The sequence below is a fragment of the Haemorhous mexicanus genome, chromosome 5, assembly GCF_027477595.1.
Source record: "Haemorhous mexicanus isolate bHaeMex1 chromosome 5, bHaeMex1.pri, whole genome shotgun sequence".
NCBI classification, from domain to species: domain Eukaryota; kingdom Metazoa; phylum Chordata; class Aves; order Passeriformes; family Fringillidae; genus Haemorhous; species Haemorhous mexicanus.
In genome coordinates, this window is record NC_082345.1 from 11952768 (window position 1) to 11965772 (window position 13005).

General features: G+C 41.0%; 1 protein-coding gene across 5 annotated transcripts in view; it reads left to right on the plus strand.

Annotated features, from left to right (window-relative positions):
- The window catches only part of BICD1 (BICD cargo adaptor 1), a 167598-nt gene that overhangs the window by 122427 nt on the left and 32166 nt on the right, over positions 1-13005 (plus strand). For all 5 annotated transcript variants that reach the window (XM_059845911.1, XM_059845907.1, XM_059845908.1 and 2 more), the window contains exons 4-5: positions 1155-1592; positions 7887-8981. In XM_059845911.1, the coding sequence (XP_059701894.1) occupies positions 1155-1592; positions 7887-8981 (1533 nt within the window). The remainder of the gene's footprint in view (positions 1-1154; positions 1593-7886; positions 8982-13005) is intronic.

Consider the following 13005-nt stretch of genomic DNA (forward strand, 5'->3'; position numbering starts at 1 on the left):
TTACCAGGAATGCTGGTCAAGTGTAGACATGGACGATGACAAACAAAGCTCTTCCTTTTCATTGCTGTGAGGTTTTCCAACAGTGAAAAGGAAGATGAGGAAGGACAGCAAAGGGGAAGCTTTCTGCAGTGGGGGTCTCCTGCACTGTCTAGGTATTGTTGAGGAACTGGTTTTGAACTAGGCTCGGTTTTTCCAGGCTTTGTTTCTTGTGAGGTGAAATGGAGAGGTCTGAATGAGGGAGCTGCCTGTAAAGGACAGAGAAGAAGCTGCTGTTTAGCTCAGCTCACAATGTCCATAAATACCTTGATAAAATACCACACCTTGGTGTGGAGCAGGACAGAACAGTGAGCCCCTCCAGTGCTGCCAAGGGGTGTCACTGGGACACATTCCAGGCCCTGTGGTCGGATCAACAGGTTCCTGTGTGCTCCAGAGGGACAGCCCTACATGCAGTGCAGGGACTGTGTGGGGCTGCATGAGCTGTTTGCTGCATTCTTCTGGTAGTTTAATAATCTCTAGCAATTTGGGGGCATCTTAGAGTTTAAACTGACTGTACAAATAGATTCCTGTTAAATTTTTAAAATTAAATACCTCTGGGGTAATGGAGAACCTTGTAAAGTACAGAGAAGAGAGTTGAGGCTCTTGTACTGGTTTTGTACCTTCCATCTGTATTTTTGAAAACTACCAAGATACTTGAGACTAGCTGTGCCTGAGTGACTTTACATCCAGTAGGAATTGAGATATGAGGTCATCATCAGAATATTTGTAAATCATATATCAGGCTATATTAACCTAAGATGTATGAATACCATGATATACCAACATTGCTTATGGCAATTCACAGTAAATCTGCTATTACCATGACATCTGCTAATAAACAGCCTTCTTCCCATGAAATTTCATTGCTTATCATAAGTTATTCAGAAAGAGGTTTTCTATTTCTTGAGTATCACATGCTGAAAAAGTGAGCACTGGAGTATTTAACAGAGAGAGCTGCACTTGCACTTTTTGCTCACTCAGTTCTTTGCAGCAGCAGGCAATGTCTGGTGTTCCAAACCATAATTTCTCTAACACTTATCTCAACAGGGCTGATAAATGGCAGGTTTCCACAACTCAAGTTTTAGTATTATGAATGTTCTTTGTCTTGTCTAATTCAGGTTGAATACGAAGGCTTAAAGCATGAGATTAAACGCTTTGAGGAGGAGACAGTGTTGCTTAATAGCCAGCTAGAAGATGCCATCCGGCTGAAGGAGATTGCTGAGCATCAGCTGGAGGAAGCTCTGGAAACTTTAAAAAATGAAAGAGAGCAAAAGAACAACCTGAGAAAGGAACTCTCCCAGTATATCAACCTCAATGATAGTATGTATAATAACCATATTAATATATCAGTAGATGGGTTGAAGTTTGCAGAGGACGGGGGTGAGCCCAACAATGATGACAAAATGAACGGACACATCCACGGGCCTCTCGTGAAACTCAATGGTGACTACAGAACTCCCACGAGCAGGAAAGGAGAGTCTCTGCACCCCGTCTCTGACCTCTTCAGTGAGCTCAACATATCAGAGATACAGAAACTGAAGCAGCAGCTCATGCAGGTAAGGGCTGAATTTAATGTTCTTGGAGTGTTCAGACCCAAGCTATGAACCCTCCTGCCAGTTTTGCAGTGATCATTCCTGGTGATGTTCTTGACCATGTGTCCATTTTCCAGATTTCTGCTTTGGTGTTCTTTTATATCCAGGTATTGCCAGAAATACACCTAGTAAACAGAGTACATGCCTGCACAAAAGTCTGTGTGACCTGAGCAGATATTTAGTGCAAAGGGGAGAAAGGGATGTAGATGCTGGAGTTACAGAAGGTTGGATTCCTTTTTTCCTGCTTTCATAGTGGTAAATGTCCCTGAAATTGCAAAGGAAATAAGGTATTCTTCAATACGACTAAAGCTGCCTGGAAAGAAGCCTCATTACAATACCTGCATCTACAGGTTTGATTATGGTCCCTTGCAAGTCAGAGGGAGTTTTTGCTGTTGAATTCAGCTCGAGCAAGGTTTGGCAGGCGGTCAGGGAGAACAAAAGGAGGGGAGCGCTCCTCTCCGCAGCCGTGCTCCGGGAGCATGTGGCGTGTGGGCTGTCACAGAGCGCCCTTGTCCCGCTGGCAGTCCCGGCGATGCGCGGGCTGCAGGGGGTGCCTCGGGCCGGGCCAGCCAGCGCTTGTTCCCTGTTCATCCGTGCCCAGCCAGAGCAGGAGCCTGGGATGTGTGCCAGAGGAAAACGCAAGCTGCCAGCCCCAGTGTTGCCATTATCTCAGAAGGGGTGCGGTGCCGTGCAGAGAAAGGGTCCTGCTGCCCAAGCTGGTGAGCATCTCATCTGCCACAGCAGCTTGAAAGGTTTTGGCACTGTCAAGGAAACACCCAGCATCTTCTAGCTTCGGGCTTCTGAAAAGCACCTCTTCTCAAGAGAGGAAATCTGCTTGAAATGTGTAAGGTTGTTTGGAAGTGAAGTAGAGCAAAACCAATTTTCAGTGCTTGCTAGAGAACAACAAATCCCTATGTGGTCTGTCCTGTTTGATGAAGTGTTAATTGTTTTATTTATCTCATTGCCAAATTCACTGTGGGATGTTTTGATCTGAGCTGTGACATGGCGAACATAGATGATATCTAGTGCTTTGCACCAATAACTTTGACACAAAGCATACATAATTTGAGGGTGAAAGCTTCAAATACAGGATTTCATTTACATGACAAATTCTGTTAAACTTTTCCAGTTTTAAAGTAAACACGGAGTGTATATTGTATATATATATGCACCTGGAAGAACATATACTTGAATATATATAATAGATACTTTTTTTTTAATATATATATATATATATATATATATATATATATATATATATATATATATATGTATTGATGCAGGGCGACCCCAATATAGGGAATGATTTCAGAAGGCTGAACAATTGCTTTATTAAGCTATACTATATTGCACTAATACCATACTATATTAAAGATATACCATACTAAAGAGATACTAAAGAAAAACTCGTGACTGTCTCCAGACAGTCACAACACAGCTTTGACCTAATTGGTCAATCAGTCCAAACAACCATCAGCCAAATCCAATTAACAAATCACTCTCAGTAAACAATCTCCATAACACTTTCCACATGTGCCAAATATCAGGAGCAGCAAGTAGAGATAAGAATTGTTTTCTTCTCTGAGCTTCTCACTGCCTTCCCCAGGAAAAATCCAGGGAGAAAGAATTATGTCTCACTCTTTTCAGAAAATGTGAATATCACATATATGTATGTATACATAATATATACATTATATGCAGCTTCTAATTTGATTCAGAAATACAGTGTTAAATTTTTAAAAACATAGTTTCAAAAGAAATGCTTTGAAATGTTCACATTTCAAAACACTGTGTTTTAAACCACAATTTACAATGCTGCATATAATGTATATAATTTATATGCAATGTAAATTTTGAGTGAAAACTGCTTAGAAATGAAAAAAAAAAGGTTGCTTTGATTATGCTTTTATTTCATTTTATTAAATTAAATACTGAGCATGATGAGTTACCAAATTTCTGCTTTAAGGATATATAATTGTCTTTATCTTCTCTGAGTTAAAAACTTATATCTCTTAAACAAAGAAGCAGCCTTCTCACAGTCACTAGGAACAAACTTAGGAGCCTATAAAAGAAATTATAACTATTTTTGGTTGTAGCATTTTTTGGTGCTGGGCCCCAGCACATCTGTGCCAATGGTGGCCACCATTGTTTGGCATTTACATCCTGTTAAAAGGTTCATGGTTTAAAAAGACAGACTAGACCTCAGTGAAAGCCTGATTCCTTTAGATACCATAAAGAGTCACTGCAAAATGCTGATGGTTTACAAAGTGATCTCCTCTGTTGAGTTCCATCAGTTCATGTCACGCAAATTAAATTTGGATCATACAAATTAAATGTGAAAAATTCCGCCAAAAGTTTTCCGTGTGGTAGATGTGAGACTTAATCAGGTTAAAAAGCTGACAAGAGGTGAATCATCAGCAAAATTGGATTTTTTTTTTCCCCTCTACAGTGTCTTTGCCATTTGGTGTTCATTCAGCTGTATCTCAGTATTTGGTGTGAGTTCCTCCTGTTTTCTGTGAAGAGGCTGCGCTAGGACAGTTTCTGAAGGAACTGATCATTTATTGGGAACTATTTTTATGACTATAGGACATCAGGTTCCTTTTTAGGATAAAAGTAAACCTCAGATTTGCCATTTTGTAAGGGTGTCTGGCAAATTGTTTTTGCTGCTCCATCTTATAAAGAAGACTTCACTGAAACAGCATGACAAATAAAATTCTTTCTACAGCTTTTGGATTTTGCTGCTTCATGGGCTGTGCTGGTCCTTGAAGAGATTTAATTGCACCTATCCCCTTTCCATACATATATCTTCTGTATAACAAATGTCCTGCTGAAAAATTTCATATTCTGAGATTTTCTTAGAAAAGCTCAGGGCTTTGTGCTCTTCCTTCCCGTTTGTTGTCGAGTAGAAAAAAAATATCTCATCCTTGAAGTCTAGGACTTCTTTTCTTCCCATGGTCATGCTTTCCCTTTTTCTGAGGCCAGTATGATATTTAGAAAACTTTAGATAAAATTCTCTTTAAAAGGGCAGAAAAACAAAACTGCAGCTCACTTTCTGACACTCTTCTTCAGCTGCCTTGTACTTCCGTAGCAAATATGCTATAGCTGAAATTCAGGGTTCTTGAGATGAGTTCTCATGTTAATTTGTTCCAGTCTCCCCCAGGAATTGTTCACTGAAATTCTGATGTTGAAAAAAAGGAAAAAAAAAAAGGTGAGGACATAAATGGCTATGGTTAAATTGCTTTCCATAATTGCAAACTATAGATGCAAATTGGGAAGGAAATCTCCTCAAGCTGAAATCTCTGAAGGGAAGGATGCATCGCAAAATAGGAGACAGCTACTTTTGAATTGCTTTTATTTTCATTTTAAGATGATAAAAATCCTTACTGCAGCTACCAGTTCCAGTGTCAAAAAATGCACCAACTGGGCTGAGAAATACCTGGAATTGCCATAAGTTTGCTGTGGTGGAAATAAGAGTATAGAATTGTCTAGAACAGGAAATATTATTACCATATTTGGGAACAGCAGAGTCATTAATATGCAAAAGGTGTGCTCAGGACTGAGCTGGAGCTTTGGGGTTTTTCTCTTGGCAGTAGAAGCATGTATTTATGGTTTTAAACAGAAGGGGATTAGCTTAATCCATTATTGCTGGTCCAGAATGAATAAAATTGAGTAGGTCTGTGTATTTCCTTTTGCTTGCTGTGCAAGTTGATATATGGGTTTTAAAAGTTTAAAATGTTTTCTTTGGAAACAATCCTTTCTGTTTGAAATGAGTGTTTCCAGAACACATTTATGTTCAGAAGAGAAATTATCATCAAGATCCAAATTAGCTCTGCTATAGTTTTTCTTCCCGATAAAGTATAATGGCTCAGATCAGTAGTCCTGCAGGATCAATTCTGTCTGATTAATTTAAGCAGGCACTGAAGCACTGTGCTGCTTTAACACACAGGTGTTTTCTCAAAGAAAAGGCTTTATTATAATAAATAGTATTAAAAAAAAATATTTATACATGGGTGCAATAAATAAATATTTATTACATGGGTGCAATCTACAGTGAATTGGCTTCTTTGATGTGAACATGCCCACAGTGGATCCATACACTTTAATAAGCCAACTGCCCTTGGTGTGTAATATTATGTGGTTCTTTATTATCACTACAATTTCTCACTATCAGGTGAGATGATCCCCTTTCATCAGCCAAAAACCAGATTTTTTTGTGCATATGCATAGCTCACCTTACCAGCCTGAAGGAATAAATACCTTTATCTGCTGAGGGCAGTGTAACTAACACTGAAGCTTGCAATTCCAAGTGGTAACAACTGGAGTTCAGCTGAAGGTTTCTAGGAAAAGCAGACCTGGGGCAGGCAGCTTGGTGGATAAAAAGAGGAAAGCTGGTAAAGAGACTCCTGCTGGGTTGATCTCTGAGGGTCCCCAGGACGGGCCTGACCAGGAGATCTGTAGAAAGTGGTCACTTTTAAGATGCACTTGGCAAAAGGGAAGTTTAACCTATTTTGGATTTTCTCAACAAGAGTGGGCTGAAATGGGGGCTGAGCAACAATGAAGGTGGCAGACATACTGGGGGAAAGAAAAATGGAGAAGGATGCCAAAATACTTGTAGTTCTTGGCTGTCCTCTTCTGCACTGATGATGTAGTGCCAAAAGTGGAATACTTCATATCTACAGAGAGAAACTCTCCCTGGATCATAAAATAATGATGAGGTTTGGCCCAGTTTTTTTAATTCTTAAGGCATCACTCCCCTGTATACAAGAAAAGTAGGCTGATTTTTTTAGATGTTTTATCATGGCTTCTATTTTTATTTGTACATTTCTGCCTGCAATTGATTGCAGATCCTAGTGGAGGCCACGTTTTGAGAACTTGTCTGTGAAACCAAGGGATCACTGTGTGCTTCGGTATCTTAGTACTTCTGAGCAGCAGCCATGGCTCAAAAGCCTGGTTAAGAGGAAACAAGAGTTTGAAGCACTGCTCAGAACATTTTTTTGAGATGGTGTTAACACCTTCTCAGTTTCTCAAAGGCTTTTCTTTTCCTTTACTAAGATTCGTGGTGGCTAATTTGATTCTCTTCACATATTACTGATAGGGAAGGAAAGTTTGTGTTTGCTTCTTTTTTTTTTTCTTAAAGGTTTCTTCTTAACTGAAAACTTTAAATTCTCAGAATTAATAATTCCAGCATTTATGAAGGGAAGTGCTATTTTCACTGTGTATGCTGAGATACTGCAACAGGGGAAGAGAAGGTCAGTAAACCTGGTAGGCTCAGGGTCTTATTGTAGAAGTCATGACAGGAAGAAGGATCTTATCTCTGCAAGCATTCCTCTGCTTCTCAATTGACACCTCAGAACAGGACAAAGGCACAGGAAATAGTTGGAGCATTACACTTAGAACTTGGAAGTCTTTCAGGGGTGTTATGATAAGTAGCAAATACCTGAGCAGATCAAACTTGTACATTTGTCTTGTTCACTTGCTTTAAAATTGCTGTGCATTAAAACTTCTAGAGGTGTCCTTCATGATATCTTCTGTTGTTCAATGTCCACTTTTCTATGTGGATATTTGGAAGGAAACTTACTAGGTCACAACCAGTGGGTTGTTAGTTACACTACAAGTCCTACTTTTTCTGGCTTGCATTTAAGTAGATGGATTTTGCTTACAGATAAGTGCTGGGGATGGGCAGTCCTGGGAGTTGCCTGTGCTCAGTGTTAACTGTGTGATCTGTGCTACATTTCCATACAGTAGATTATTCAATCTGTGGAAATGTGCACAGCTAGTTTTTTACTGCATTTGCATTAATGGAAGTGTGCAGCAGTTCAAAGATATAAATGGGTATTGTGAAAGGTTGGTAGAACTGTTAAAGGGAAATATAAATTCAAACTCTATTGAGAAATGGCTTACAGCTGACAGTGATGCAGTTTCTGTGTTCAGGGAACATATATCCTAATAAATCCTGTATCATCACTCTAGCTGATGAGACAGTGCTTGGGCACTTGGTAATTCTTCACTGGGCAACATATAAAGTTGTGATCTAGTGATATTGGAAGTTGTAACAGAGGCTGGGACTTCCTAAACCTCTGAGAGTTACACGGTGCTCTATAAATTAATTTTGTGGTTTAGGTGTACATGGCTAAAATCTCTCAGAAGCCCTCAAGCTGCAGGCAGTGGTGGGGTGGAAGAGGTGAGTGGGACTGCAGAGTTTGGTGCTCAGCATGGGTAGGATGAGATCCTGGGTTTCTCACTCTGGCTGTGTTGCAGGTGGAGCGGGAGAAGGCCATTCTGCTGGCCAACCTCCAGGAGTCTCAGACGCAGCTGGAGCACACCAAGGGAGCCCTGACAGAGCAGCACGAGCGCGTTCACAGGCTCACGGAGCACGTCAACGCCATGAGGGGCCTGCAGAGCAACAAGGAGCTGAAAGTTGAGCTTGACTGTGAGAAGGGCCGAGATTCCGGCGAGGAGGCACATGACTACGAAGTGGACATCAATGGCTTGGAGATCCTGGAATGTAAATACAAAGTAGCTGTTACTGAGGTGATAGACCTTAAAGCAGAAATCAAAGCCTTAAAGGAGAAATATAATAAGTATGTGGAAAACTACACTGAAGAGAAGGCCAAGTATGAGAGCAGAATCCAGACGTATGACGAGCAGGTGACAAGCCTGGAGAAGTCGACCAAGGAAAGCCAGGAAAAAGTGGTCCACATGGAGAAGGAGTTACAAAGGATGACAAGCATAGCAAACGAAAACCACAATACCCTTAACACTGCCCAGGATGAGCTGGTGACGTTTAGCGAGGAGCTGGCTCAGCTCTACCACCACGTCTGCCTGTGCAACAACGAGACGCCCAACAGGGTCATGTTGGACTATTACAGGCAGAGCAGAGTCACCCGCAGCGGGAGCCTGAAGGGGCCCGATGACCCTCGAGGTCTCCTTTCCCCACGACTTGCCAGGCGGGGGGTGGCATCGCCCGTGGAAGCCAGGACCCCGACCGAGCAGGTGACAAAAGAGGCCGCAGAGCCCGGCAAGGAGCAGAGCCCCACAAAAACACCTTCTATTTCTCCTGTCATCACAGCCCCTCCTTCCTCGCCCGTCTCTGACACCAGTGACATCCGCAAAGAGCCTATGAACATCTACAACCTCAATGCCATAATAAGGGACCAAATCAAGCACTTGCAGAAGGCTGTGGACCGGTCGCTGCAGCTGTCGCGCCAGCGGGCCGCGGCCCGCGAGCTGGCGCCCATGATCGACAAGGACAAGGAGGCCTTAATGGAGGAGATCCTGAAGCTCAAGTCGCTCCTGAGTACAAAGCGAGAGCAGATCGCGACCTTGAGGGCGGTGCTGAAAGCCAACAAGCAGGTAAGGGGCTCCTAAAGCACTCAGGAAAGCCTGTTATCTATACAGGTCAATTACAAGCTTTCCCAGGGGTATTTTGGTGGAGAGGCTTTACTCACAGGTTATTTAGCCACTCACTCACTCACAGCAAGGACACGCCTTTGTTCCCTCCCCTCCCAGCCTCCTCTTTAAACATTTCGGTTCTGCCTTCTCGGCAGCCACCATTCACTCATCAGAGGTGTAGGTAGGGATCAGCTACTGCCCAGGCATGTTGCTGGTATTATCACAAACTTTTGGTTGGAAAACAAAATAGAACATCCCTGGAGAGGCTCTCAGTGGCACGCTCTTCTATTTAGGAAAATAAAAATCTTCAAGGAATTATTTCAAGGAATTTTTCAAATCTTAAGAGGAATTCATCCAACCATTTTATTTTTGATGTTTCACCAATGAAAAGAATCCAAAAATTACAGCACTTGATATTAAATCCCAAAAGAAATCCATCTTATTGCTATGTTTTTCAAGAGTACTGTCAATTTTCTTTGTGTAGTATACCTACTTGGTATCCATTAGATTCCAGGTTTGAAAACACTGTAAAAAAATCTAAATTTAAACATGCAAACAGTTTTATTTACTTTGATGCATCTCCTTTTGCCCAGAATTAAATCTGAATGCTAAAAGGCTGCAGTGGCAGTGGTTTCGTTCTAGGTAGCCTGGCACTTTCCCCATCTGAAAACAGTATAGTGATCACCACATGGGGGCTTGAATCCTGGTTAACAGCTTGGCACTCTGTTAGCTGCTGACAGTGATGGGATTTCAGTGTTAAAATTCCCAATAGTCAACTATTCTGAAGTTACAATTTCAAGTTTAATTGATTGGTGTATCTGTAACTGCACAGGGTACTGGGGATTTTTAAATTGCAGCAATATTTCAACACATATTGAGTCTTTTATAGTATTCCCCCCCCTCGATACAACACATGTTAAATATTAACTCAAGTAATTAAATACCATCTCTAGCTAAGAAATAATAGCTCTGAGCAATTATATGTAAATTTTCCATGTAATTAAAATGTAATTTAGATGGAATTGATGTATGTGGGTATACATTCTGTGATTCCGAATTAAAGATTTTTCCCATTAGCATAGAGCTATCATTTATTTTTTGCTGCTACCAGAAGATCTATCTCAGTCTCACTCTTTTATTGCTGTCAGAAATAATGCATTATCCTAAGGCATGCTCACTGAAATGGAAAAGATAGATTTGCTGACTAAGGAGCTGCTATTAACTAATCTTTTATTTATTAGATAACAGCATAGATATTGGTAACTGTACAACTGGGTACAGAAACTTGCAATACTTGTTCATGCAAACCTGATATCAGCTTCCTCAAACTTTCAAGCTAAAAGACATAATAACATAAAGGGAAGGAGAAATTTAATGTTGGAGAGGGGAAGAGTCATTCATTATGTGCCAGCTGCAAGTGTATCCCAGAACCCAAATTCATGTTTTGACTCATGTTCAAAAAATGAGAAGTTAAAATTTATTCCCTTGAGGTCTTCCCCTTCAAAAGAGGAAGTTTCTAAGCAGCAAAAGAGTCCCTTATGGGACTCTTCTTGGGTCTGGTATTTGGACTGTGCTTCAGTGAAGAAACACCCTTAACTAGGGAAGCACTGTTGGTATGTAGTGTTGGTCAGTAGAATTTGCAAATAAGCATTTTTATTTTATAAATAAATATTATTTATAAATATTATTTTATTATCACAAAGCTCTAGCAGGAAAGAGAGCAAGATTTGGTGTAAGAAGGTGCAAACCTAAGTCCATGAAAATGGATTATTAAATCAATAGCTCAAGAAAGCCAGACACATAGGTCTTGCTGGCTTACTTGCTTACCTTGTCTTGATTTATGTATCCATTTGTTCATAGCCCAAATTACCGTGTCTGCACCTGACTGCTGGAATAAACATTAACAAGCAGCATAAATGAGAAAGTAAAATCAAATTAATGATGCAGTAACTTTCAGGACTGGTTCAATAATGGGTTTGATTTTGATTTCTAATCAGAAAGCAAAGTTGCCTATGAAGGGAATTTAATACCCTGAAGTTCTGATGGAAAGCTGATCAGTTGTTTTCAAAGATAAATAGTTCAATGAGACAGAATGGAGTCAGCAGGAACTTCATGTCTGCATTAGCTTTTAACTATGGTGTCTGCAGCTTCCATAACTGCAATACCCATTAAAGTCCTTCAGAAAAAATACCTTGATAACCTCAGACATACAGAGTTTTGTCTATAAACTAATGCTGATGCTATATGGACAGATCACAGTAGAATTTTTACTGGGAAAGAGAGGCTTGATGAAAAGACAAGGTACCATGTACAACTTCTGCTCTAAAAATACAGGCTAGTTTTCTGCTTCCACGTGTGACATAAAAATCCTATCAGTGCAGGATTTAATATTTATTAATAATTATCTTAGCTGGTCTGCTTCTCACACTGCTGATAAAAAGTAAATGGGATACAAAGCTGCCTTAGAAAATGAGATTTGTTCACAGATTTCAGGATGAGCATGGCAACCTTTGGGCTGAGTTTGGGCAAACATCTCTTCTGTAAGGATACAAAGGAGGGTAGAAAGGACCCTGTTAGTTCTGGCAGTGCTTGAGGTCCTGGGCTCAGGTGTGTGCTGACCTCACCTATTCACCTCCAGGGCTGGGCTTTGGGGCTGGGGAGGGAACTGAGCTCTGTGTGTTCCCCAGCTCTCTTTTCCCCACTGCTATTTCACACCCTGCTGGAGTCCAGGCCTTGGAGTTCTCTGTTCCCTCCTGGCATTGCTGTCAATTCCAGGTGACTTCTTCTCCACAGTAAATGCACAGTGAGCCATCAGTTCCAGGTGGCTTCTTCTCCACAGTAAATGCACAGTGAGCCATCAATCCCATGTCTGCAGGTGGCTGGCTGAGAGCTTGGGCACTTCACTTGCCCAGTTCCTCAGCATGACTGGTCTGACAAGAGAGTGTCATGAGCACCTCTGCTGTCTTGTTGGATTATTTACTTCACTGAAGAATATTCATGCTTTTTTTTTTTCCTGTGCATTCATCTTTTTTCTTGTGTTCCCCATCTACTTGCGTTTTGTGAGATTGCATTTTTATGTGGAAAAAAATTCTCTGATTTTTCTGATTCAATTTTTTTTTTCTTTAACTGCAGCTTTAAAAAAATGCCAGGTCCTGGCATCTGCTTCCTTGTGGCACCCACTGCTTGGAGATTAAGGCTTTTATTTATCCCATCCTTCCTTTCAGAGAACGCTCTGTATACACTGTTCTAGATTACCTAAATCTAGATAATCCTATGGAACTGGCACCAGGCATCACCAGGCATATATGGCTCAATGGGTACAATTTTGGGGATTGGCTGAGGTGGGGAACAAATAGAAATAATTTCAACAAGAGCTGGCAATGGAGGAGGAATAACATGAAGCTGTGTCTTCAGTTCATTTTGTCCCTGTTAGGTTGGCACAGTGTGACAGTCCAGCTGAGGTGACCAGACAATCTAAGTGTCTCTGATACAGGGAGGCTGAGTTCCTCTTCTATCCCCTTTCTCACTCTCCATTACACATTCAGGCTTAAGGGTGTTCTCAGGATTCAGGCAAGTTTCCTGTCTCTTCAGGCTCCCCAAATTTCCAAGAGAAGCTTCCTCAGCTTGTGCTCCCCTTCTTTCTTTTGCTACTAAACCCACCTTTTTTTATAGTTTTATTTGCTTCTCTAGCAGAGCACTTGTGCCCATTTGTTCTTCACTTAGGAGACTTTCAGGAGAGAGATCCTCAGCAGCTTGGCTGGTGCATGGAGAGACATGAAGTATTTCCCATAGGATTTGAAACTTATGCTTTGTTTTCTCTATGTTGTTTTATAGGAAACTTTAATAGGAAGAAAAAATGTTTGAAGATTTGACCCAATCCTTCCTCTGTTACTTTTATTCTCCAAGCAAACTATATTTTCATCTCTAGTGTTGCACATCCATTAACTTACCCTGACATCCAAACTAAAACATGGGGATCATGGTC